This window comes from Oculina patagonica, chromosome 8 (assembly GCF_052425735.1).
Source record: "Oculina patagonica isolate OP01 chromosome 8, crgOcupat, whole genome shotgun sequence".
NCBI lineage: Eukaryota > Metazoa > Cnidaria > Anthozoa > Scleractinia > Oculinidae > Oculina > Oculina patagonica.
In genome coordinates, this window is record NC_135765.1 from 18,900,918 (window position 1) to 18,924,774 (window position 23,857).

Genomic DNA, 23,857 nt, shown 5'->3' on the forward strand with positions numbered 1-23,857 from the left:
TACTTTGCTAATGTTATGACTGCACCATCTTCTGAAGGAAATGTAAGTGTACATATAAAAAGGTGAATCTTATTATGACTTATATTGAAAATTTCAGTCGACATTTTCTGTCGAGTGTTCCAGGTGCAAAAGAAAGGTCGACTTTGATTGACTTTAAGGTAATGGAAACCGCTTTAAAAATCTCATGGATTAACAGGATACACCAAAACTCTTCCTCCTCCTGGAAAATTCTCATTGAACATTTCTTTAGGCAACACGGCGGCCTTTCTTTCCTATTAAACTGCAGATACAATTCAAGGCAACTTGATCTAAACAATGCACCACCCTTTTACCAAGTGATATTAAAGCATTGGCAGGAAAACAAACATATTATCTCAGAAGACAATATTAAACGGCAAAATGAAATTATATGGAATAATAAAAACATCTTAATAAACAAACACATGATCTATCTAAAACAATGGCACCAAAGCGGCATTACCTTTATTAGTGACTTGCTTGATGATGATTTTGGTTTCTTATCGCATACCACATTTCAACAAACTTTTCAGCTGAAAATCCCGTTCACAACTTATTATGGTCTAATAAACGCAATTCCACCAAGCTGGAGATGCGAAATCAAAGCAGCAAAAGACCAATTTGAAAACGAAAATGCGTCGCAAGAATCCCCTTTACGCAATATTATTAACACCCGTTCTGTTTATGCAGCTATTACGGATCATTACTTCCAACCTCCAACTGCTGAACAAAGACTTCTACGGTATGGTTTCTCCCAAGAAAGCCTAAAAAAATGTTTACAACTTCCCTTTTGCAATTACGATCGAAACAAAGCTTCAAATCTTTCAATATAAAATCATCCATAATATACTTCCTACCAGGTATTCGCTTTTTCGTATGAATTTATGCGACTCTGAAACTTGTCATTTATGTAAAACGCAGCCGCAAACATTGCCTCATCTACTCTACCGATGTCCTAAAATTTCTAATTTCTGGACTGCATTTCAAAAGTGGTGGTCCGAAAAACAACAAAATACAATTACTCTTTCAGAACGCGATATCCTTTACGGCTGGCATGACAACGCCATACAAACAAAAGATATTTTAAATTACATATCACTTGTAGCTAAGTATTATATCTTTTGTACGACCCAAGACTGCGATGATGTACCTTTTGACGGCTTTCCTCCTTTTCTAAAAAACAGATTGGATACTCTACAACATATTGCAGTTAGAAATAAAACTATTAACAATTTCGAATTAAAGTGGAAAGACTTTATGTAAGCTTATTTCCTTGTTTATTTATTTTTTCTTTATTTATTTATATTTTTTTCATTTACTTTATTTTCCTATGTACCTGTACCTTTATTTTCATATGTAAATTGTAACAGTTTATAAACTACGTAACTCAATTGTAACTTACGTCTGTTCTTTTTTTTTCTTACACTGTAATATTTGTACAATGTTAAAATGGCAATAAAGATATTAAAAAAAAAAAAATAAAAAAATAAAAAAAAAATAAAAAAAAAGAAAGGTCGAGAACCTTCCCCTTCTCCTTCTTGCTACTCGTTTTTCTTCGCGCTGTTCCCCAACTGACATGTACAGAAGTAGGACATGTTTCTTATAGTTAACTTTTGCGTTATTGGTAAAATATGCCGAATTCTATGGTGTTTACCTTGTGGTTTCTCTCCATGTCCTTCATCGTTTCTTTTAGTTTAGGAAAGGTTGGACGATCACTTGGGTTTTGTTCCCAACAATTAAGCATAGTCTGATATCTAATCAACAGAAATAGAATTAAAAACAACCAAAAAAGCATTATGTAAATAGCATAGTTCATAAATGATCAAATGCGATAATATGCGCCCTAACAGGACATTGGAAGCTCAGAACTTTGCTATAAACATGTATAACATAAAAGGAAGGTAAAGTCTGCGTTCGAGCGTAGTGGCCCATCAGGTCGGAGCTTATCCCAATTTCCAAACCATAAAGCGACGGGAGTATTTTTACTCTCCTCTGAATGAAATGCTCGTCCATTGCAAGGTTACCCCAGCATTTAATTCGCCGGTACCCATTTATACACCTGTGTGGAGAGAGACACTGATAGTAAAGTGTATTAAGAACAAGACAACGAGTTCTAAATTGTTGTCATTTTTTGTCATAGCCAGGGAAGAAATCGCAAAAGAAATTATTTCATTGAAGTAAGAAGGTGGTACAGGTATCAATAAAATTTAAAATTGCAACAGCAGCAACAACGACAAAAACTACAGTTTATTTACATTTTGCTATCCACATGTTTTGGCTTTGGCATTCTGAATCCTTCTTGAAGTTTCATGGCGATTTGGCGAGCGTTAATTCCCGGGTATGGAGATCCACCTAGATGAGAAAATCGAAAGTTAAGTGAACGCTTTTTGATTATGTATGGTCAATTTTATTATATAAATGATATGTATCTGAACCTACCTATGGTAAGAATCTCGTACAGAAGGACACCATAGCTCCATCTGCGAGAAAACAAATACGAGTAACACTTCACTGGTAACAATATAAATGGTATAGGAAAAAGAGTTGTGGGTGGGGAAGGGGATAGTGGATAGGAAACGTTTTTATGACACCTAGTCAAAGGACGCGTTTTGGACCGTCAAAGGGAATATTTACTAATCAAAGTAAAGAGGTTGTGACTCAGAGAAATAAGCAGAATTGTGCTCATGTCTATTCTTTGTCGCGATATGTAAAGATTGAGCAACAACACGAGCTACTTACGTGACCTTCAAAACAATAGTTATAATGAAGTAATATTAGTTATAGTAATAGTAATCGTCAAGCTTATCCCTGGAAAGCACTTCGCTTCGTAACCATCGACAAGCTCTAGTTATTAGTGTCCACCATGTCCACCTTCGTCCTGGTTTCATCGCTTTCCACTGTACTGGGTGGTTAGCATTACGTTTTTTGTGGCGCACGTGTAAAAAGCCTTATGTTACGTCATAAAAAATATTATTTTACTGAAAAAAAAAAACAAAACTGCCCACACGCTAGTTGGTATGATGTGCAGGTTATAAGCAAAGTGAGAAAAGAGATAATATTATTAGTTCTTGGTTATTCAATTCAGCACTCACACATCACTTTGTGTAGTGTATGTTCCATATAACAAAGCTTCATAAGCAGTCCACTTGACAGGCAACCGACCCTGGAAGATAAACAGCCTCACTAGTCTTTTTCGTTTTATCATATCATAGGCTCAATTAAACAACAATTACGACAGATTAAGATAAGTTATTGGGATAGTTCGGGGGGAGGGGGAGGGATGGGGAATACTCACCCGACTTTGTTTGGTATAAATATCATCCTGGTGAACATTCCTCGCCATCCCAAAATCTGTCACCTTACACTTCTCTCCTTCACCAACAAGAACATTTCTGGCCGCCAAGTCACGATGGATTATCTAAAAGAAATATGTCATTATTATAAACTTGTCGCCGTCCTTGTTATTTGGTGTGGTTTTCTCATTTGTTACCATTCGGTGAATTCATATAATCATAGATGTTTACCTTTCTTGTCGACAAATAAGTCATCCCATCAGCTATCTGCCATGCAAACCTCATCAACTGTTGTGAAGTTAAATTAGTTTTGGGCTTTCTATCCGGGTTATTAAAATACGTGTCATTGAGCCCACGACTCTTCCTCAAATAACCCAGCAGATCACCGTACGGCACATACTCAATAAGGACCAGTAAGGGATCTTAAATAAGAAAAGAAAAGCGGTTGACATATACATACAAGATTTCAGTGAATTGCAGAGAAAAATAGAAATGAACTCACTTTCTGGATTACGAGCTAACGAGTCGAGGCAGGGACATATTTCGCAGCCATTTTTAAAACTAACATCATAAGTACGTATCGTTCATTTTACAACCTTCAAAACGAAGACATTTATTTATATGCGATGGGCGATTGGGCATTCTCGTTTATCGAATATGACGTCTGTTTTAGCTTTAAAATCTACGCACAACAAAATATTGTATAAGGGAGTTCCAGTCCTTATTATTAAAGTTACTTCGAATTTACTTTACCAGTCTCTGTTACGCATCCCAACAACTTTATCACATGAGAATGAGGCTTCAGTTTTTTCATCAATTCAAGTTCTGAAAGCAGGTCCTTTCTGTCTGAATCAGGAGCATTTTCTATTTGGAGCAAATCGATTTAAGAAAAATATCAGACCATTGCAATCAATCAATCGAATTTAAAAAAGGTCGCAGTTTCGCTTAAAGTTGTTAATGAGATAACCTTTCAGCATTTTCACAGCCACAGTCACATCTTGGTTACCATTGATGTTTCTTGCTGTTGCCTTAGCAACTTGGGAGAAAGCTCCCTTTCCGATATTTTTAATGATATTGACTTGTTCTCGTCTGATCTCCCAGCTTCTTGTTGAAGGATGAAGCGGCATGTAATCACTGCTGTTAGGAATCTCGTAAGTTGTGCTGGTAACTTCACTTGTTTCTATTGACTGAGCATCTGCTTCCTGCTGGACAGCAGTTGTCTAGGAATAACCAGTAAAAAGTAAAGATAACAACTAAATAACTGACAGAGAATATATGTAAGGTCCGGCTGAAAATTATCATGGTGAGCCAACATTATCTCTGATAGGAGATGAGGTTGAAATACGCAAATGATGTGAAAGAATTTTGTCTCCAAAGGAAACATTTTATGCCAACCTAAAAAGGTTTGTAAAAAGGTTTCGTTGTATGCCATAAAATGGCTTTCTTTGCAAGCTATATTGAAAGAGAAATTAAAAGAACTTACCATTTGAATGGAATCTGCACGTGATAATGATCTGCTAACACTGGGATTAGAAGGCCCTTTCCTGAGAAACAGGTTTTAAAAAAGCTGTAAGTAAATTCGTAATTTTGTGATCACCAAATTTTGACTGTTGTACTCACCGTTTTGCACGCTTGAAGATTGCTGAAAAGCAAGAACGTGTTGTGAAAAGACAATAAGTAAAGAAAACGAATGGGCTATACAATAACCAATATTCTTACAAGCATTCTGGCTGTCCCACGACGCTTAAAGGATCCCTGACAGCCTTTTCAGGAAAGTAAAACGGTTGAAAACATTTCAGGAAAAAGCGGTGTAGCGCATGTTTGATAATAAAATTGTAAATGAGCAAAAATTATTTAATTATCGTACGTTGAGGCTTTTCTCTCTTAATCAGGGTTGAGAATTCGTTCGAGAACTTTCCCTTTTTAGCGAATAAGCGATACTCTTATTTTATTTTTGGAAAAATTTTGGTTAGCTCCGAAGGTTTCTTTATCTCTCGTGTCTACCTACCGGCAAGACACTAACTTGACAAAGGACGGAAGCCGCGCAATAAAAACCCTTTGGCACCCAGGGTACGAAGGAAACCTTATTTAAGGAAAGCGGTCGCTATCAATAGTAACAAGGATCTATTAGTAAAAGAGGAACATTTATTTGCTCAGTGCGTATGTTGCTACTGAGCAAAAGAATATAAAGAAAACAGGACGCAAGTTTTACGACTTAACAACTTTGTTAATTTTTATTTTAGCAAAGCATGTGTAAAGAGTGAATGCAAAGAATTACCTGGAATTTGACGCTTTCTCCAGCTGATAACACTGATAACAACAATGATTATCACCAATAAGATTATGATACTGAGATAAACAGCATGAAGAATCTCCACTTCCCTGTCGCATCTAACGACTGTGGGTTATAACATTTAAAATTAATATTTTTTTCCGCTCTTTAAGTGGCATGCCTGTAAACCAGTTATCTGGAAGCTAATTGCATGAGACTGCAAACATATATTTATACTTGTACATAATTTTATATTTTATTTTAAGGCTTGAAATGGGCACTATTTTTAGTAACACAGCTTACCTGTTTCATTCTGGTTTGTAGTCGCTTTAGTGGACCCTTAAAAACAACAAAACGGACAGAAAATTAGTTTGGAAGAATGTGTATACAAGGTAGTTGAACAGTATCAAAGATAAAATAACTTGAATTGTCTAAGGCATTACTATTGCAGAATTGGAGCATCTTGCTTATTTCTTATACGACAAACAGAAAAATCAGAAAAAAGAACTGTTTTAAGAAATATTCTGCAACAAGAAGAGTAAACTTTTTCATAACTTTACCTCCTAAAACTCTGACTCTCTTTATGCTTTTCTGTTGTTTCAAACTCTCTCCATATTTGTTAGTCGCAGTCACAGCAAACTCATACCGCTGACCCTTTTTGAGTGTGACGACATATTCATGAACAGAGACATCATGAATGACCTCAAGTTTTCTCCAGTCTCCTACGGTACCATTGCTACTAACGTTTCGTATATATACAGTGTATTGTGTGATGTCCGCTCCATTGCTAACTGGCTTTGTCCATTTTAAGGCCACTTCATCACTCTGTACCTCCGCAGGCATGTCTATAATCTCTGGTGTGTCGGGAATTCCTGATTGATAAAAATGATAAAAAAATTGTCCTGTTAGACGGATAAAGGGAACTTCACGAGCGCATAATTGTCACATTACTTATGCTTGGCGCCACTATTTTTGCACCTATTTTGTTCCCTTGCAGGCACAAAATAGGCTGCTTGTTGATCCGCCATGTTGACGGCATGTATTCTTTTTTTTGCTGTTGTTTGAAAAAAGTCTTGCGTTTCAAAGGCAATTGAGTGACAATAATGTTACACCACTCTCTGTAAAATAATAAAACAATGGACAACACTGTAGCAAAATTATTGAATTAAAGTGACAAATGCACAAATTAGCAAATTTCGTAAAGCGGATGTCATGTTAAGAGCTGTTTTCCTTTTGGTTGGACATTTAGTTAATAAAAGCCGCTGGAAATCTTACCTTCAATCTTTGTCCTGATTGTCCTTTGCGCAGCTGTACCCTCAAACACAGCATTCCTGGCAAACACCTTCACACTGTACTCGGTATCTCTGTCCAGACCTCCAACAGACAGACTTGTTGAACCAGGGTCTGTAACATTCTCATTCTTTATCTCAGTGCCACCCTTTAGTATGACCACTCGGTATGCTGTGATAGGACTCCCTCCATCATCAGCTGGTGCAGTCCATTTTACTGTCAGTGAAGTGGCTTGAATGTCTGAAGCTGAAGATATGATGGCCGGGGAGCCTGGTTTTTCTGATAAAATGAAAAGAAGAAATTTATCACCTTCATATACATCCGCAGTTCATATATGAATCATTTCATATACATTACATCATTTCATTCCCCTCACGGGAAAATATGAACTCACAATTGACCTCGCTCCCAATGTGTGGCTTCAATAGCTCAGTTGGTAGAGCATCGCACCGGTATCGCGGAGGTCACGGGTTCGAATCCCGTTGAAGCCCTGAATTTTTTTCAGGCTTCTTATTCCAATTGCTTAAATTGGAAATTCACTGCGACGATCATTTATCACCTTCATATACATCCGCAGTTCATATATGAATCATTTCATATACATTACATCATTTCATTCCTCTCACGGGAAAATATGAACTCACAATTGACCTCGCTCCCAATGTGTGGCTTCAATAGCTCAGTTGGTAGAGCATCGCACCGGTATCGCGGAGGTCACGGGTTCGAATCCCGTTGAAGCCCTGAATTTTTTTTCAGGCTTCTTATTCCAATTGCTTAAATTGGAAATTCACTGCGACGATCATTTATCACCTTCATATACATCCGCAGTTCATATATGAATCATTTCATATACATTACATCATTTCATTACTCTCACGGGAAAATATGAACTCACAATTGACCTCGCTCCCAATGTGTGGCTTCAATAGCTCAGTTGGTAGAGCATCGCACCGGTATCGCGGAGGTCACGGGTTCGAATCCCGTTGAAGCCCTGAATTTTTTTTCAGGCTTCTTATTCCAATTGCTTAAATTGGAAATTCACTGCGACGATCATTTATCACCTTTATTTCTATTGTAGCTGTTTTTGTTACTGCGCCTTCAATAACACGCAAACGTTGCGCTGATTAATTCTTGGTTATGTCTCTGGTTAACGGTATAGATCAAAATCCGCAGTTACTGGATTTACATTTTGTTAAAATTTCAAAGACTATTTCATTATACTGTTGAAGGTTTTTTAAAAGTGATTATCTTGCGCTTGGAATGAGCTGTCTAACTGCTAAATAACAGAAAAAAAGGCGTCCCTTTTGTCTAAATCATCTCCTCTTTCATCAATAAACAATGTTTTGATACACATACTTATCTGTCGGAGGAGCATTGAGACGTTGTTTAAAGGATCAAGGCCATTGTAAGCGACACACTTGTATTCACCAAAATCTAGCTTATCCTCTAATGTCACCTTCACTGTGCTTTCTTTAGCTGTGAATGTGTTTAGTTCAGTTCCATCAGGTTTGTACCAGGTGAGTGTTGGTGTAGGAACACCATCTGACACACACCTCAACGTCACTGCCTGACCAATCCAAGAACTAGCAGCTGATGAAGTAACATTTAATATTTTTGCCGGGTCTGAAAGGAAAAATCAAATTAATCGTTTGCGTTTGCTGAAAGTCTTTTGATAAATGTAAAAAAAGAAACGCCCCTTTCGTTGATTTTTCTTGTAGTCAATTTCTGATTGTTTCGTAAGAAATGTTAATTTACATCTAGAAGTTGAAGGATTTCTGACTCACAACGAACCACCAGGATTTCTTTGTGAGTTTTTGTTCCTGCTGAGTTGTTAGCTCTGCATGTGTACAGTCCATCATCTGTCCTTTTAATTCTGTCGAAGTTCAATTGTGCTATTTTCTTTCCGGAACTTTTGATTTGTCCATTTCGCATCCAGGATACTTCCGGGTCTGGTTTCCCAGTCGCTGTACAACTGATATTGACTGAGGATCCCTCAATGTAACTTCCGTTTATTGATGGTGGGCTGATAACTGGAAGCTCTGCAATAAGATAACTGGTTTTTAGCAGTGTATAAAAGAATTACAGCTGATGAGTTGATAACATTCACAGTCTCGGTTGCATCCTATTAGTCATACGATAAAATTTACACATCTAAACTAATTCCCTAAAATAATCGCTTCTTTTAACTGAACAAATATTTTCTTAGTAATTTTTTTAACAAATACCGACTATCCACGAGAGATAACAGCAACACCTACAGCAAAAATAATAATAACACCAAAAACAACAACCAGATAATGATTGTGATTGTGATAGTAATGACGACGATAATTTTTTGTTTTGTTTTTGTTTTTATTTGGTATTCTTCAATCGTTGCCATTGTGGTGGTTATTCTGAGACTTAAAACAAGCAGTGTAATTCAGTATATGCTGGCTTCCTTGTTTTGTTTCATTTCAGTGTCTGCAATGAAAGGTGTTAGTTTTTTAATATGGGGCACGATCGATGGAAGTCAATGATTCCGCCGAGTTTATATGTTTTAGGTATTTGGTACGAATGATGTTTAAAAGAGTTATTCACTTATAATGGTGATATTCAACTGGAGTGGAAAGTATTAATTTACAGCACGAGGTTGGCCTTCACATATATTTGGCAAGAGCGAAGGTGGCATAACTTTCGAAAGTTGAGTTCTAATGTGTTTTATACTCAGACGTGTGTTAACTTGGGAGGTAACAAGATTCTTCTAGGCTATTGAGATGCATATATGGACAAAGAGGTTGATAGTTGATGGTTTAATGGACTCTTTACTGGAACAGTTCAATGTCTTCTGTGGTAATTTGGACTCGTAAAGGGCCTGTCGTTAGCCAATCAGGGTCATTTCTTGGAGGTAATAAGAACCTGCCAGCTTTAAAATTCAAATTAATTACACAACATTTTACGAGTACGGGTTTCAGCTCTGGCCGCGGGCGCTGCGTTGTGTTCTTGGGCAAGACATCTCACAGTGCCTCTACACCCAGGTGTATAAATGGGTACCGGCGAATTTACTGCTGGTGGTAACCCTGAGATGAACTAGCATAGATCCCATCCAGGGGGAGTAGAAATACTCCTAGTCGCTTCTTGCTACGGAAACTGGGATAATCTCCGGCCTGATGGGCCACTTGGCTCGTAGGCAGACTTTACCTTACCTTACGCGAACAAAACTGCTTAGCCGCTGACCAAAATCATCATACGCACATACGCAGTCCCAAGACGATGGGAGTTGTCCCTGACGAATAAGTACGCCGGATAATGGAGGATAACTATCGTCTTATTTTCTGTTTTGCCGGTTGCCCAGGGCGGTGCATCGCCAAATGTATCAATTTCTCAGTTAATACCAAATACCAATCCTTTATCAGGGTAGCTTTCAAAAAATCTCTTCACTAAGTCGACTGCAATATCTTTTACAGATCTGATGAGACGGAGAATGCAACAGAGACTCATTACTGGAGTGGTTTTTATTGACTAACGCATAGCCTTTGACATAGTGGATCGTGAAAGTTTTAAAACTGCGTAAAGACTATTAAGCATGTTGAAGGAATCGTGTTGTGCAAGTCAGCATTGAGAAAGAACAACCGCAAGTCAGCTATCACTGGGAGTATCTCATGGAACAGTACTTGGCCAGGGTAGAGTGTGATATTTGGGAGTGCAACTAGGTTCAGCTCTGTGACAGTGTTCAGAAAATCATATTAATCTCATGTTAGAATACGTGTCTAGGTGTCGTCTTAGACGAAGCTCTTTTGAAAAATGTTTTGGGCAAACCTGGTACCTGGAGTGGATATGTTAAGTCGGATCAGGTGCAATGTACATGCATACCTCTTATTAATAATCAAATTCCTTGGGCTGTACTGTAGAATACGGCCCGAAATACGGCCCGTAAAATTGACCAATCACAGCTCGCACAATATCTGAGAGATCTAATATTTCCTCTAAACAAAGATATCCACCTTGCGATACAAGAAGCGTTCAATTGCATTGTCTAAAATTCTGAAAAAACGAATATTTATCTGTTATCTGTGTTTTACCAAAGGTAGGCATAAAATTTGCCTAATCTTCTTTGCAATTCTACCGAATCATGAAAACAGAAAAAAATCATGTGTTTGAATATACAGCCAACTCCCGCCTTGCGGATACCTCGCTATTACGGACACTCTGCTATCACGGACAGGGGTTCAAGTCCCGGCAAATAAGAATTACTAAAAATAACTCCCGCTACTACGGACTTTCTCTATTGCAGACACCAAACTGTGGTCCCGAAGTTGTCTGTTATGGCGAGAGTTGACAATACTACAATAATCTCAACTGACAAGTTATGCGCTTAAATCGAGGAAACCTTCTCAGATATACTTTCTAACAGTTCTTTTTGCCCCCCTTAAAAATTTATTCAAAATCACATCATTTATTTTTATCTTAAATCATTTAATATAAATGATGATGATGATGATGATCATAATGATTAAAAATACTTACACAGGGTAGCCACATATTTGACATATTTTAAGAACATAATAAAGTTAAAAAGTAAAACGTTAAAACATTTTAACTTCTTCATTTTGTAAGTTTGTGTAACAAATTAATTATAACTGAGATTCATTAAATTTAATAAAATTTGGTTTGTATCTGATCTTAAAAAAGTTGGTAAAAACGTATAAAAACTGAATTTTCGGTAACTCTCTGTTACCTTCATCAGAGTTAAAATTGGTTCAGTTTTTGCATAATGAGTATTTTATACACCGCCGGCTAATTAAATTTATTTCGAATAAAAAAATATGCGCGGTTTTAATACTTGCGAGGTGTACACCTGATACACGATTGATGCGTGCAAATGAACGCATTTCGCGCCTTTCACGCTTTATTCCTTTGCAAGTGTATTTCTGGTTGAGTATTTAGGGGGAACTAAAACTTTCAAAGGCCAAAGCGTTGACGACGGCCCGACTAGATAAGATGAGAAAACTTTATTTAAACACGGTTAAAAATCATTCAGCATATATGTACAGTATAAAAAATAAATAAAATGAACTGATAGGTCTTATGAATGATTACATCAACTTGCATAAGAGCTATTGACAGATCGCTGCGTGCAGTATCGAAGAGACGTAACTCAAATAAAGTTGAGAAACAAGACAGCGTTGCATCACTGTATACATTCAAACGACTGCTACAGTGGTGAATAGTCCTCTACCGAAATGATATAGTATCGCCTAGTCCCAAAGTTGGATCGTTACCTAAAGGCGCTGTTTATCCTGATACTTAAAAATGGGGGGAAATTCGTAAATAAAGACAAAGGTTGAGTTAAAAAATGGTAATAAAACCAGGGGAAGTGACTTAATATTTGTTTACTTACCCAAAACAAGCAACTTTACAGAATCATAAACATGTGCTACCTCAAGCTTTTCAGGTCCAAGTCTACAAATATAAAACCTTTCATCTGCCTTTTGAATCGAATCCAGTGTGAAGGTGACCTGTCCAGGGCTACTACCGTTCCAAACTCCGCTCACACGTCCACTGTATGAAGAATTTGTGATTGGGGTAACTTTCATGAACTTATCTACATTAACCAAGACATCTTTAATGCTAAGGATACCATCCTGTTTTGTTCCCCACTGAACTAGATCTACGTTTCCTCCATGAAAGGCCCAAGTGAAGTTAGCAGACGAACCAAGGTTTGCCGTCACCTTGTTCCCATTGTAGGGCGAAATAAATTGTAGCTGACACGCTGTATATAATAAACAACATACTTGTTGTTACACTAGTACATTACTAACAATTTTCTAACAAATTGCTTGGCTACCGTCGCAAGTAGCTAAAGCTCAAGAATCGACTCGAAATTAATAACATTATCTTAAATTATTAAATGTTTTTTATTCATACCTTCCTAACTGCATTTCCGTCTAAGCTTTGTATTCTTTTTATATCTTTATTAATTGGAAGGCATGCTGTGGGCATTAATAGTTTGGAACTCCAGACAATGCGAGCCCTGGACAATTGTCGGTTCAATTTGCATATTGGATGATGAAACCTTTTTACCGATTCGGCGACCATCTTGAAATATATTGTTTCGAAGCCTGTCTTCAGCTGTTTAATGAGTCCTGCACAGTGGCACATGTACACTCATTTGCCACCTATTTTAAGTTAAGACATGGGTTTCCAGCTTAATAGGTAAGGTAACAAGCGACAAACTGATAAGCAAATGCCGGGGTAGCAGTTTCGAAATGAACATAATCACGCAAACGTACCTGCTTGCGGAAGTATCTGAAGCAAAATAAAGTAGACGAAGCGTCTTGACAAAAGAGCATTTCCTGCCATCATCAGTTCACGATAAACTTTCAATGTGTCTCAAATATTGTTGTCGCCGACATGCAAGTCATCTTGAAGAAGTTTTTTAAAGCTGGAATTTAACATTAGTCATCAACGTCGCCATGTTTAATTTCTGGGAAAGTAATTAATCAGGGAGATACGTCACACGATCCTTTGTTTGGCTGTGGTCACGCGAGTCACGCATCAGCAAGAATACTGAGGCTCTGAAGCCGAGAGGTTAAAAAAATAAAAGTTCTGGTCTTTCCATAAGCGACGTAAAAATAGTTGTGAGCCATCGGTAGTTGATAAAGATAATATCCCATGACACAAAAATATTTGTTTATTCTTGTCACAGCGTAAGATTTGGAATTTTTTTATTTCCTGTTTGCTGAAACGACTGATTCAAGACTCTGCAGAAGCCCCTTGCGATGTAATTTGTTTTCTTGAAAATACGTGGAGGGCTCGGGGGAAAGGAACACATGAACAAGCGAAAATCTTCGAGAAAGTTCAGCTTTATAAAGCTTAAGGAGAAGCCAGTACTGTAAACATATTTTAATAAGCTGCACACGAAAGATGTATTATTTGAAGTAACAAAGCAGGCACCATTAATACATGATCAATGTTTTCGCCTAATACGTTTCTGTACAGGTCTACTTGTTCCCTTACGTTACAACGAACAGAGTTCATGCATTCATTGTTCTCTTGAAAGGTCGATCTTCAAATCTCTTTACCTCATTCTCTCTGGGTTTTTTTTTTCACGATGGAAAGTCAAAGATCTTAGAGGCGGAATGTTCCGCTGGTTTGAAATGCTACGATAACGTAGTTCATCTTCATGGCCAAGTAGCACGAGACGTTCCGGCTGTTGGTAACTTGTACAGCACTCTGGCAGTTTTGTTGCTGGAAACTGGCGATGTAAGCCGTGCATGCATTACTGAGGTCTCAATCCATACACAAACTGGCACTTACAGTGCATACACTTGGCAAAGTGTATGCAATATGTTAATGAGTTACTGGAAGGCCTACAGTGAATCTCTTGTTTGCGACGCGTAAATTTCAAGCGCAAAAATTTTTAAGTAGAGCCACCTTCTTCACCCTTTCCTCTCACGTCGAATCATCTGGCTTTGCAAATTTTATGTAGCTTTTTTAAATGCACTGTAGATCATCATAATCACACAATAAACCAGGCAGGACAGCATTTCGTGCGTTTTTTAATCAAAGCAATTTCTCTCCCCTCCCCCCAAAAAAAATTCTCTCTCCCTTCCTCCCTTCCTATTGTATGGTATGCCACACTGCCAGGCTATACAATTTCCAAGTTTTCTATCTTTATAAGCGTTCTTGACATGATTGTTTTGCAATTAATTTTGTTGCGATAGCTCATAGGGATATAATATAACAATGTCAAACTGCATACCTCTTACAATGAGCTTGACGGTGCTGATTTGAATTTGAAGACCTGAAGTTGGTTCTGCTCTCAGAGTGCACTGGAAGAATGTATTATCTTGATCGGTGATATTTTTAATTACCAGAGAAGCTCTTCCTTCAATGTCTACTCGCCCAGTGTAAGCTGACGGCATATCAGACTTTACTACTCTGTCACCATTCTTTAACTCTACTATCAACAGTTTATACATATTACTGATGTATACTCCCCAGGTGATGCCCTTGAGCTCAGCCTTCCTATCAGTAACAGCGTAGTCCCACACAAGTGTAACATTGTTTCCTTTTGTAACGTAACTTGGATTGTCTGGTTCTTTAGTGAAACTCATTGCTCCCTCTTTAAAACCGATTAAAACAAACAAGAGAAAATTAAAAAAGCACTTCAATCTTTGAGAAACTTGTATGCACACAGGGGGTGGGGGAATGGGGTTGACAACCTACACTTGATTCGAAGTGGAAAAAACGCGATATCGAAATTAACTGTCTCAACTACTTTTGACGCTCATTGTACCCTGCAGTTCAAGACGTTGAAGAACGCTATTAATCATAATTTGTTTTGGTTTTGTTGTTATTGTGCAAAATATAAATATTAGCTCATTCATTGATTGTTGACAATTTTCCCATGTGTAGACATACAATTCCTTATCGTGAGCCTGCAGTCCCCAGGCGCGTAGGAAGGGGGGTTCGAGGGGTTCGAACGAACCCCCTTTGGAGGTCAATAATGGAGGACTGAAAACACAAACTGTTGATTTTCAGCTTTTACCTTACCCAAATTCACAAGTAGCCAATCAGAAGCGCGATCTACTGTCCTGATATCCTACGATATCAAGTCACTGACCGGATATGCCACCATATCACGGTCACTTTGAAGTAAAGAAGTGTTACTGTACGATGAATTGAAAAGAGGTTTACCAATAAAACAGAACTTCGTAATTTAAATTAAGCGATGTTTAGCGGTCGTAAAAAGAGAAAAACGTTCCCGCCAAAACTAAACTTGAGCGCGCACGCCAATTGCGCGATGTTTGCCGATGAGTACTGAGACATTCAGCCTGAAAAATGGAGTCGGAATTTCTAAATTTTTCGCTTAATTTTGATCTTGAAAATTTAGAGAATGAAACTCTAAACAAACGAGTGAAAAAAAAAAAAGGCAGAAGAAGAACTTGGTAAAAGTGTTGAAGACCTAGTCAACACAATTTGCAGTACGTACCTTGCAAGCATGGCATCAACAGAACGATAAATATAACCGGAGTTTAGGCTGAATTTGGGTACGGTAAATACCTAATCGTACCTTTTTGGTACGCTTCGGCTGCATATCAGGCTCGTTTAGTTTGGTCTCGCCATGGGTATTTTGGCTCGACTGCGTCTCGCCAAAATACGAACCATGGCTTGACCAAACTCGCCTGATATGCCGCCGAAGCGTACCAAAAAGGTACGATTAGGTATAATTAGCAAATAGTGGGGGAATGGAAAACAAACTGAGTGTTGCAGCTTTTAAATTACCCTGCAAGAAAACGCAAAAAGTATCGGGAAAGTATTAAATTGTCAGGAGAATGGGCTCTCCTCACTGGCTCTCATGGCCTCCACCCGAGGATGATGCAATTGTCAAGTTTGCTTTACAAATAGTCCTGTAGTGAATTAGTAAGTAAGTGGCCTCAATATATCCTAGTGACCTAGTATTATATGTAGTCAAAATAATCCCATCGTTGAAAAATATTTCCTTAATTAACAGGCGTTCGGGATTTGTTAAATGGAGTATCAATACACGAAAGGCGGGGAATACAATTTCGGGGGACCCAGGTGATACGTGTATTTAGTGCATATTGACGCTTTGACGCTGCGTTTAGTACATTGACGGTGGAGCCGGGGTCTGGGGGGCTTAAGCTTTTACCCTGAGATGCCTTTGTACCACAAGTCAAGCTTTTGTAAAACGTTTAGTGTACTAAGCCGGTATGTATGTATAAATGTATCAAGTTAAAAAACGCCGGAAATATTGTTGTTATGACTAAAAATAAGTGTTATTTTACACTCCATCGAGTTTGAAATATTGACGTGCACAATGCTGAAAATAGCATTTCCGGGCCTCTAGATTTCAAAATATTCTGGGGACATGCCCCCAGACCCCCCTAGAGGCTCGCGCCTTCGGCGCTCGTATTTAATAACCCTCTAATAAATATTCCTGTCAATACGAACACCCTTCCTAAAACCTCAGCTACGCGCCTGGTCCCTGTGGTGTCGCCTTTGTTAAATTAACCTTTCTTTATGTGCATATATATGACGTACGGCTCAGGTTATTTGCCATGACTGTTAAGCCGTCTTACTATTGAGCAATCACGTCGCTCATGTTTTCAGAGCTATTCGTCAATTTCTTACACTCATCGTTTTGTGGTTACTTTGTTAGTAGTTGGAAGAAGTGCAGCGCGAAGTTTTGGTGCTCGGTAAAAATTGAGCAAACTGATGTAAATTAACCACAGTGTAATTTAACCCAACCTAATATCGAATGCACTTCAGTGAACTGTGTTGGACTGTCTTATTATAAATCTCTACAATGTTGGTTGTGATTGCTTTGCAGTTATCTGCCTATGATCTTCATCTTACTGGACGCTAATCTTACTGTCATTTAAGACTGTAATTACCTTTTCCACTACGCGACCTTTTAAAATAAAATAAACTAGACAGAATATCTTAAACGTACCTGCATGCGGAAGTATAAACACGATTACATGTAAGAGGTAGCCTAACGAAATGACGTTTTCACCCATTACAAGGCTGTGACAAAATCTCTGGCTTGCCTCGGTGTTGTTATCGTGTCCACTCGATCGAGGAAGCAGTTTATGCCGCCGCTTTTATAATGTAGGTAGCAAACGTACTCAGCCAATACGTTGTTCATTTGCATAGAGTCACACTTCAGTAACTTGAGTCACGCATATAAGCAACTGACTCCTCCCAGGACATCTCTTGTGAGAAAACTGTATTCTGAAACGCGCACAGGAGCCAGGGACGAGTCACCCGAGAGGCGAGTGCTTAGACATGCTTAGAAATATCACGTTTTGCAAGTTTGCTGAGAGCAAATTTATGCTGTTTTCTATAATAGTCGGCCACTTAACGTTAATATAGTACAAAGTATTTTTAACAGATAAGCAATATAAAGCCAACAGAATGACGTTGATGTTTTGCATTATCTGGCGCCTTGAACATCACAGTTTTCCTGGGGATGTCAGTTTACTGAGGGCGAAGTTCGAGGAATACTATTTGCTTCCAAGAATAGATAATGTCCGTGGATAAGAAGGCATGGAAATGGCTGCTTTTGCCAGCATACCGTCGTTTTCAATAAGAAATATTACAACAATAGAAAATATTTCTATTTTTATACGTTTCCATAATAATCACTGAGACCTTTGTCTTGTCCCAAAATAATGTCTACAGTATAACGAGCCGGCAGTCATTACTCATTTCGTTTCTTAATATGTTTTACAATTCAGTGCGGATGGATAATAACCACTGCCGTATAATTGAAACGGAAAGTTTTGGGGAAGGGTCCTTTCTACACATAAAATGTGGTCTCTTTATTAAAAAACATTCAGCTCTTATTAATGTTTTTAGGCTTTATAGAACAAACGATGGCCTGTGCAACGTACGTCATGAAAAAGTAAGGAAAAGTAGAATTTCATCGTTGGCAGATGGACAGATGATCGAGCGTGACTGGTTCTGACAGAACACAACACACATTGCCTTGAAGACGTCAAACGAAGAACAATGTCGTGTTCAAATGGCTTTCAACTTCCGTATACCGTAAAATTCCGGTTATAAGCTCCACCTCCCCCCCCCCCGCTTATAAGCCCCCCCCGCTTATAAGCCCCCCCCCCCCCGGTTATAGGCCCATCTACCTGGAAACAAAAAAATACACCGGATTATAAGCCCCCCGGATATATGCCCCCCTCTACCGGATGACAGTACTGAACAGGACTAAATGTTGCTTTATTATGCGTTTTTAACTTAAAAACGTACTGATCGATCAACACACCCGTGGCTCGTTTCAAAACGGCTTTTGTATTCCGCTTATAAGCCCTCCCAGAAATAAGCCCCTCCGCTTATAAGCCCACACAAAACCTCTTACGAAGTTGTATAAGCCCAGGGGCTTATAACCGGAATTTTACGGTATCATATTTTGAATTGAACATGTAAATATGTAAACGCGGTATAAAATCACGAAGATTTACTGGTATGGAAGTGGCACCAGTTCGAATTTTATCACGCTTAAGCACCCCCCAACCTAACAAGATTTATCGAAGGTCAACTTTGTCGGTGTATTTTGACTCTGTCAACAGCCTAGTAAAATCTAAAAGTACGAATTTAAAATATTCTTATCTTTTTACGCACGATGCATATCTCAGACTTATTCGCCACAAATAAAGCATAAGAAAGTACTAGTTTTTTAGTTGTTCAAACCGCAGGTACCTTCTTTGCTTGTTTAATATTAAAAACCTGGTTAGTGCAAGGGAACTACACGCGGGACAATTTGAGCAAAATTATTGCTCGAAAAGATCATTAGGATTGCTAGAACCCGTTTTCCGATAAAGTACGAACTAAGGGCACACGTTAATTAAAATAAGCAAAACTCGCATATGAAGAAAACTAACGCGCGCACCTGCATTTAACCTGAAAGGAAGCAGTGCGTAAACTGTCAGTAACTAAGGGCAACAAGACGATATAAAGACTACTAACAAGCAGAGGAAACGGCAATCAATGATAGCACCATGAGCGACGTAGATTAAAGTCCTTGGCAATGAAGATGTAAACAAGGCTGCAGCGTCAGTAGTGTCCAGTTTGTATGTGCAAATTCTTGCATATGTCACCAATTGAGATATTTATAAATACTATTCGCTAGATCGGCTGGGATGTTGCGTTTGAGTATCTCCGCCACCAGCTAGCCGTAACTGGGGAAGTGGACACTGCTCCTTCTTGAATGTTACTCATACAAGGTCCACAATCACAGCGCTGACCGGTGATCCCATCACGAAGCAAAATACTTGGTGGTAATGCTTTCCCTCCTAAGTGATCAATCAGTTCACTCGACTCACATCCTTTACAAATTTGAGGATTTTCATTATTATTATTATTATTATCCAACGCGCCTTGACCAGCATATATTTAATGCTATCGTAGTTTTTTACACCGGGTCACAAAGCTGAACTGCGGAACAAACCATACTCCGTGACACCCCAATATAGGTACTAGAAAAATGTGTTCTGCGATAATGGGTTCGCTTATAGTGGAACTCGGTATACCAAAGTCTTTTTAATTTACCATTAATTCATTATTTCATGAGCCCGCGTTGGGTAAAGTTACCTGTGGCATTTTTGTGGTTTTTGTGTGAGTTTAGGGAAGGTATTGCCGATTATTTCTTGTATTTAAAGCTCACCAAATTTGATGTTTTCAGCCATTTTTGTGATGACTTTCGCTTCCCGCAGAAAAATTCCAAGCTGAGCGGTACTTGCCGCAATCATTTTCTATATAAGGTCAAACACAGGTATAACAACTGATAACTGGGATTCAGTAAGCCAATCAAAATCCTCGGAGAAATGCATTATCATGCATTATCGGAGGCAACGCATCCATCATCGATTCTAAGTCTACTGGCCATAAATGTAAAAAATCTATGCATCCATTCCATATTGAATGAAGGGAGTTCCAGCCTTGTGTTAAGCTCACGTAAGTTATACTAACCATTCTTAAAATTAAAAAATTCGTTGATGTAAGGTGCCTCCTGATTGTACACGCACTTATACAGGAGAACTAATGATTGAAATTCTCTACCTTGTTCTAACGACTTCATATCACCTAACTTCAGAAGAATGTGATTGTCGTATGACACAGACTTGGAATAGTCTAAAATAGATCTTAAATACATTTAACTGTTCCAAAGTTTGACCCGGCTGTAGGACATCGTTAAAGCGGATTTTGAAATTTAGTTTAATTAGTTGAATTTTGTCAAAACTGTCTTGTCGTTTTTTTAAAAAAAATCGGATCACTCTAGCCTTTTTATAATACCATACATGTATTGTGGTACTCACCAATAACAGCCAAACGAACAGTGTCAATAACTATGCTATCAGCAAGGTTGACTGGTCTGATGTGACAGCCAAACACTCTGTCATCTGCTATCTTGATAGAACTCAGTGTGAAGATGACCTGACCAGGAGATGTCTGTCTATCCCAGCTGCCGCTCACACGTCCTGAATACGAGGAAGGTACTGATAATACAACCGATCCATCACGTCCGTCTACTGTCACCAGTACATTGGCAGGAGGTATTTCACCCTGATCAACTGGTGACACAAATCCCCACTTTATGAATCGAAAACTGCCACTAAATGTCCAGGTAAAGTTCACAGATGAGCCACGTATTGCCTTTATACTTTTTCCTGCATAGCGTGTGGTGAAATTAACTTGACTTGCTGCAAAAAGTAAAAGCTAGTTTTCACAAGCATAAGCACAGTACATTAGAAGAGCGAACACACTCTAACGCTGTCATAAACATAGCGTTAGCACAAGAATAACTTATGCTTATGCTTATGCTTATGCTTATACAGGGGTGGCGCAGTGGTGAGAGCGCCCGCTGCCCACCAACGTGGCCAGGTTCGATTCCATGGCCGGGCGTCATATGTGGGTTGAGTTTGTTGTTGGTTCTCGTCCTTGCTCTGAGAGATTTTCGCCGAGTTCCCTTGTTTCCTTCTTTCCCGGGACAAAAACCAACACTTCTAAATTCGATCAGGATCAGGTTCCGAGGGCCACAGGTTTGTTAAAGTGACTGAGGCAAAGCTCGTAAAAGAATGCAAGCCTTCGCAATACTGTGTATAGAAAATGACACCAAGCTTCACAAGCCTGGTACCTTATGTAACTTTTTTTATTATTAAGACAAGTAGACAAGTTAATTACATCACAAATAAAAAATAAATACCTTACAATACACGACATACATTACGCTACGAAGCTTACTTCCTATCTTTTACAATGTTTTCCTTTTAAATACTTTGAAAGGTCACTGCTCGTGTTACCATTTCTGGAAGACTGAAATACAGTTGAATCCAATAACTCGAACCTCCAAGGGAAATCAAAAAAGGTTTGAGTTATCGGAAGTGCCAGTTATTGAGGGTAAAATTAGTAAGAAAATGACCTGGAGGGGAATCGAAAAAGGTTCGAGTTATTGATGGTTCGAGTTATCGGGATTTAACTGTATTTTTTCGCTTTCAGATTGACACAACTGTGTTTAGCACATAAAAAATGAGTAAGCGTGGCTCGTGTTTCAATTGGTAATTGAGATTTTCTTCGATGTCGTGATGAAGAACGGCGTTTTAGATTTAGATGACAAATTAGAGCGAGATTCGCAAGCAAAAAAAGACACATGAACATCATCAGTTGAGCAGTAAGCAACAATTTTTCAGTACTATTTGATCACAATGTTACAAGACTTATGCAAAGATTAAGGTAATGGTTTCTGTTGACCAATACGGTAAGAAACTATAAGAGAACACTCTGCACGCTAGGGAACAGAAATAAGGAAGCGATCATTTGTTAGCCAACAGCCCAGGAAAAGAGATTCAATTATTCTTACTTGAACAACCACCCTTTTGGACTACTTTAAAAGGAGACCATGAATGAACTCGCATCTTCATCACAGGCTCATGAAACAAACATTGGCTTTTTCTGGTTTTCAGATACAGTCAACTCTCTCTCTACTGAAGACGGACACCGTCGGGACCGGCCGCAACTGTCCGTCTTAATTAAAGAGGTGTCTGCCTTGTAGAAAGTCGAGCTAACGTGTCACCCGTAGTAGTTTTGAGATAATAAATTTGAATGGCTGTGCACAGAGATTACACGTCTGCTTGAAGTCTGTCAGTTTTAAGTACAAACTACAACCCAAGACATTAGTCCTTGGGAAGGTTGCACATGATCGCTTTGATTTCAACAACTTTTAAATAAATCTGATCTATACGTACACAAGGTGTATGGGCCCCTCTCTCCCCCATATCAATGTTGAAGTATTACTGAACATTATGATAGACAATATGCTGTGATTGAAGTCTCTAGGTATACCTCAACATTGAATGAGGGGGAGGGGGAGCGCAAACTTGGCGACCTTCCCAACAGTATTGTCCGGGGTTGTAGGATAAAAATAATGTTGAAAAATTGACTCGTTTGATTCTTACATCGATAGTTTACTGCTTCTGGAAATTTAGCACTACACTGAACTGTTGCAAGCTGTAACATGTCCATATACTCAGCGTGTTTAAGCAAACGTTCAAAAAATTGGAACAAGACTAATAAAGCTTGTACAAACTGTATTGCTGTCAGTAGAAAACAACCTCTTTGGTGTACATACACCGGATAAGCAGAGCAGTAATCTGTTATAGCGGATTGTTTCTGGTGAGTAAGTTTTAAGGCACTTATTTACTATTTATTTTATCGATATGACGTTTTCAAGTTTTTTGTTTTTTAGAAAAAAAAATAGACTTCTTGTGTCTGCTGACAGTTTCAAAGTGTTCGCTGTCCGTCTTAGCGTTATTTCCGTCTTATATGCCGGTAGGAAGTTTAGTTACAGTTAAATGACTGAAAAAACGGAGGGACCATCACCACATGTCCTTCTTGTCAGGTTTGTGAAGGTGCCCGTCTTTAAGAGAGAACTGGCTGTCTATCGATTAAATGTGTCTCATGTTTGAACGGTTTTAATACCTGAATACCCGTATTAAGGCGTAGTTCATTTTTCAAGATATCGCGTTTAGCCATTATTTTGTCCCGTATCTATGCATATTTTTTCTTAACACTTCAAAAATGAACGGGACACGTTTCACCGTGATGTTATAATTATACACCGTTTCATTTCAAATGCCTTTCGGCATAGAACGTCACGGTCGAAAAATTTGCACAGTCACGATGCGAAAATAAATTTAACAATTAGGTTGTTGTTCAATATCCGCAAGGAACACGCACGGAAATTTACAGGAATATAACAAGAGTGGGAGTAAAACTACAGCTGGCACACTGTGATATGATGGTCTTTGTTTACATCTTTTTATAAGTCTTGACGATAGACCGCTACGTAAAAAGAGACCTTGGTACTTAAGTTTATTTGTTTTCCATGTCAGATCACGTGATGAACCGTATTGCTCTCTGTGGTCCATTACCCTAGCTAAAATGTGTGCATGCATACATTTCACGG

At 38.5% G+C, this 23,857-nt stretch overlaps 2 protein-coding genes across 8 annotated transcripts in view; one reads left to right on the top strand and one right to left on the bottom strand.

Annotated features, from left to right (window-relative positions):
• LOC144662797 (uncharacterized) overlaps positions 1–23,857 on the top strand; it is a 208,514-nt gene that overhangs the window by 165,401 nt on the left and 19,256 nt on the right. The gene's annotated exons all lie outside the window — the stretch shown is intronic.
• The window catches only part of LOC144662794 (uncharacterized), a 195,612-nt gene that overhangs the window by 23,848 nt on the left and 147,907 nt on the right, over positions 1–23,857 (bottom strand). Inside the window, exons 1-18 of one of the 7 annotated variants that reach the window (XM_078523724.1) lie at positions 17,333–17,481; positions 14,615–14,977; positions 8,658–8,912; positions 8,230–8,496; positions 6,859–7,152; positions 6,144–6,455; positions 5,887–5,922; positions 5,590–5,709; positions 4,932–4,953; positions 4,795–4,855; positions 4,279–4,531; positions 4,065–4,175; positions 3,543–3,733; positions 3,314–3,436; positions 3,111–3,181; positions 2,458–2,498; positions 2,274–2,370; positions 1,673–1,772 (exon numbers count right to left, since the gene is read on the bottom strand). In XM_078523724.1, the coding sequence (XP_078379850.1) occupies positions 1,673–1,772; positions 2,274–2,370; positions 2,458–2,498; positions 3,111–3,181; positions 3,314–3,436; positions 3,543–3,733; positions 4,065–4,175; positions 4,279–4,531; positions 4,795–4,855; positions 4,932–4,953; positions 5,590–5,709; positions 5,887–5,922; positions 6,144–6,455; positions 6,859–7,152; positions 8,230–8,496; positions 8,658–8,912; positions 14,615–14,977; positions 17,333–17,399 (2,784 nt within the window). In that variant the 5' untranslated portion in view covers positions 17,400–17,481. Of the gene's footprint in view, positions 1–1,672; positions 1,773–2,273; positions 2,371–2,457; positions 2,499–3,110; positions 3,182–3,313; positions 3,437–3,542; positions 3,734–4,064; positions 4,176–4,278; positions 4,532–4,794; positions 4,856–4,931; positions 4,954–5,589; positions 5,710–5,886; positions 5,923–6,143; positions 6,456–6,858; positions 7,153–8,229; positions 8,497–8,657; positions 12,132–12,250; positions 12,623–13,142; positions 14,572–14,614; positions 14,978–17,332; positions 17,482–20,711; positions 20,842–23,857 lie in introns of those variants that run through there. The other 6 variants (XM_078523722.1, XM_078523725.1, XM_078523729.1 and 3 more) reach the window with 6 other exon arrangements.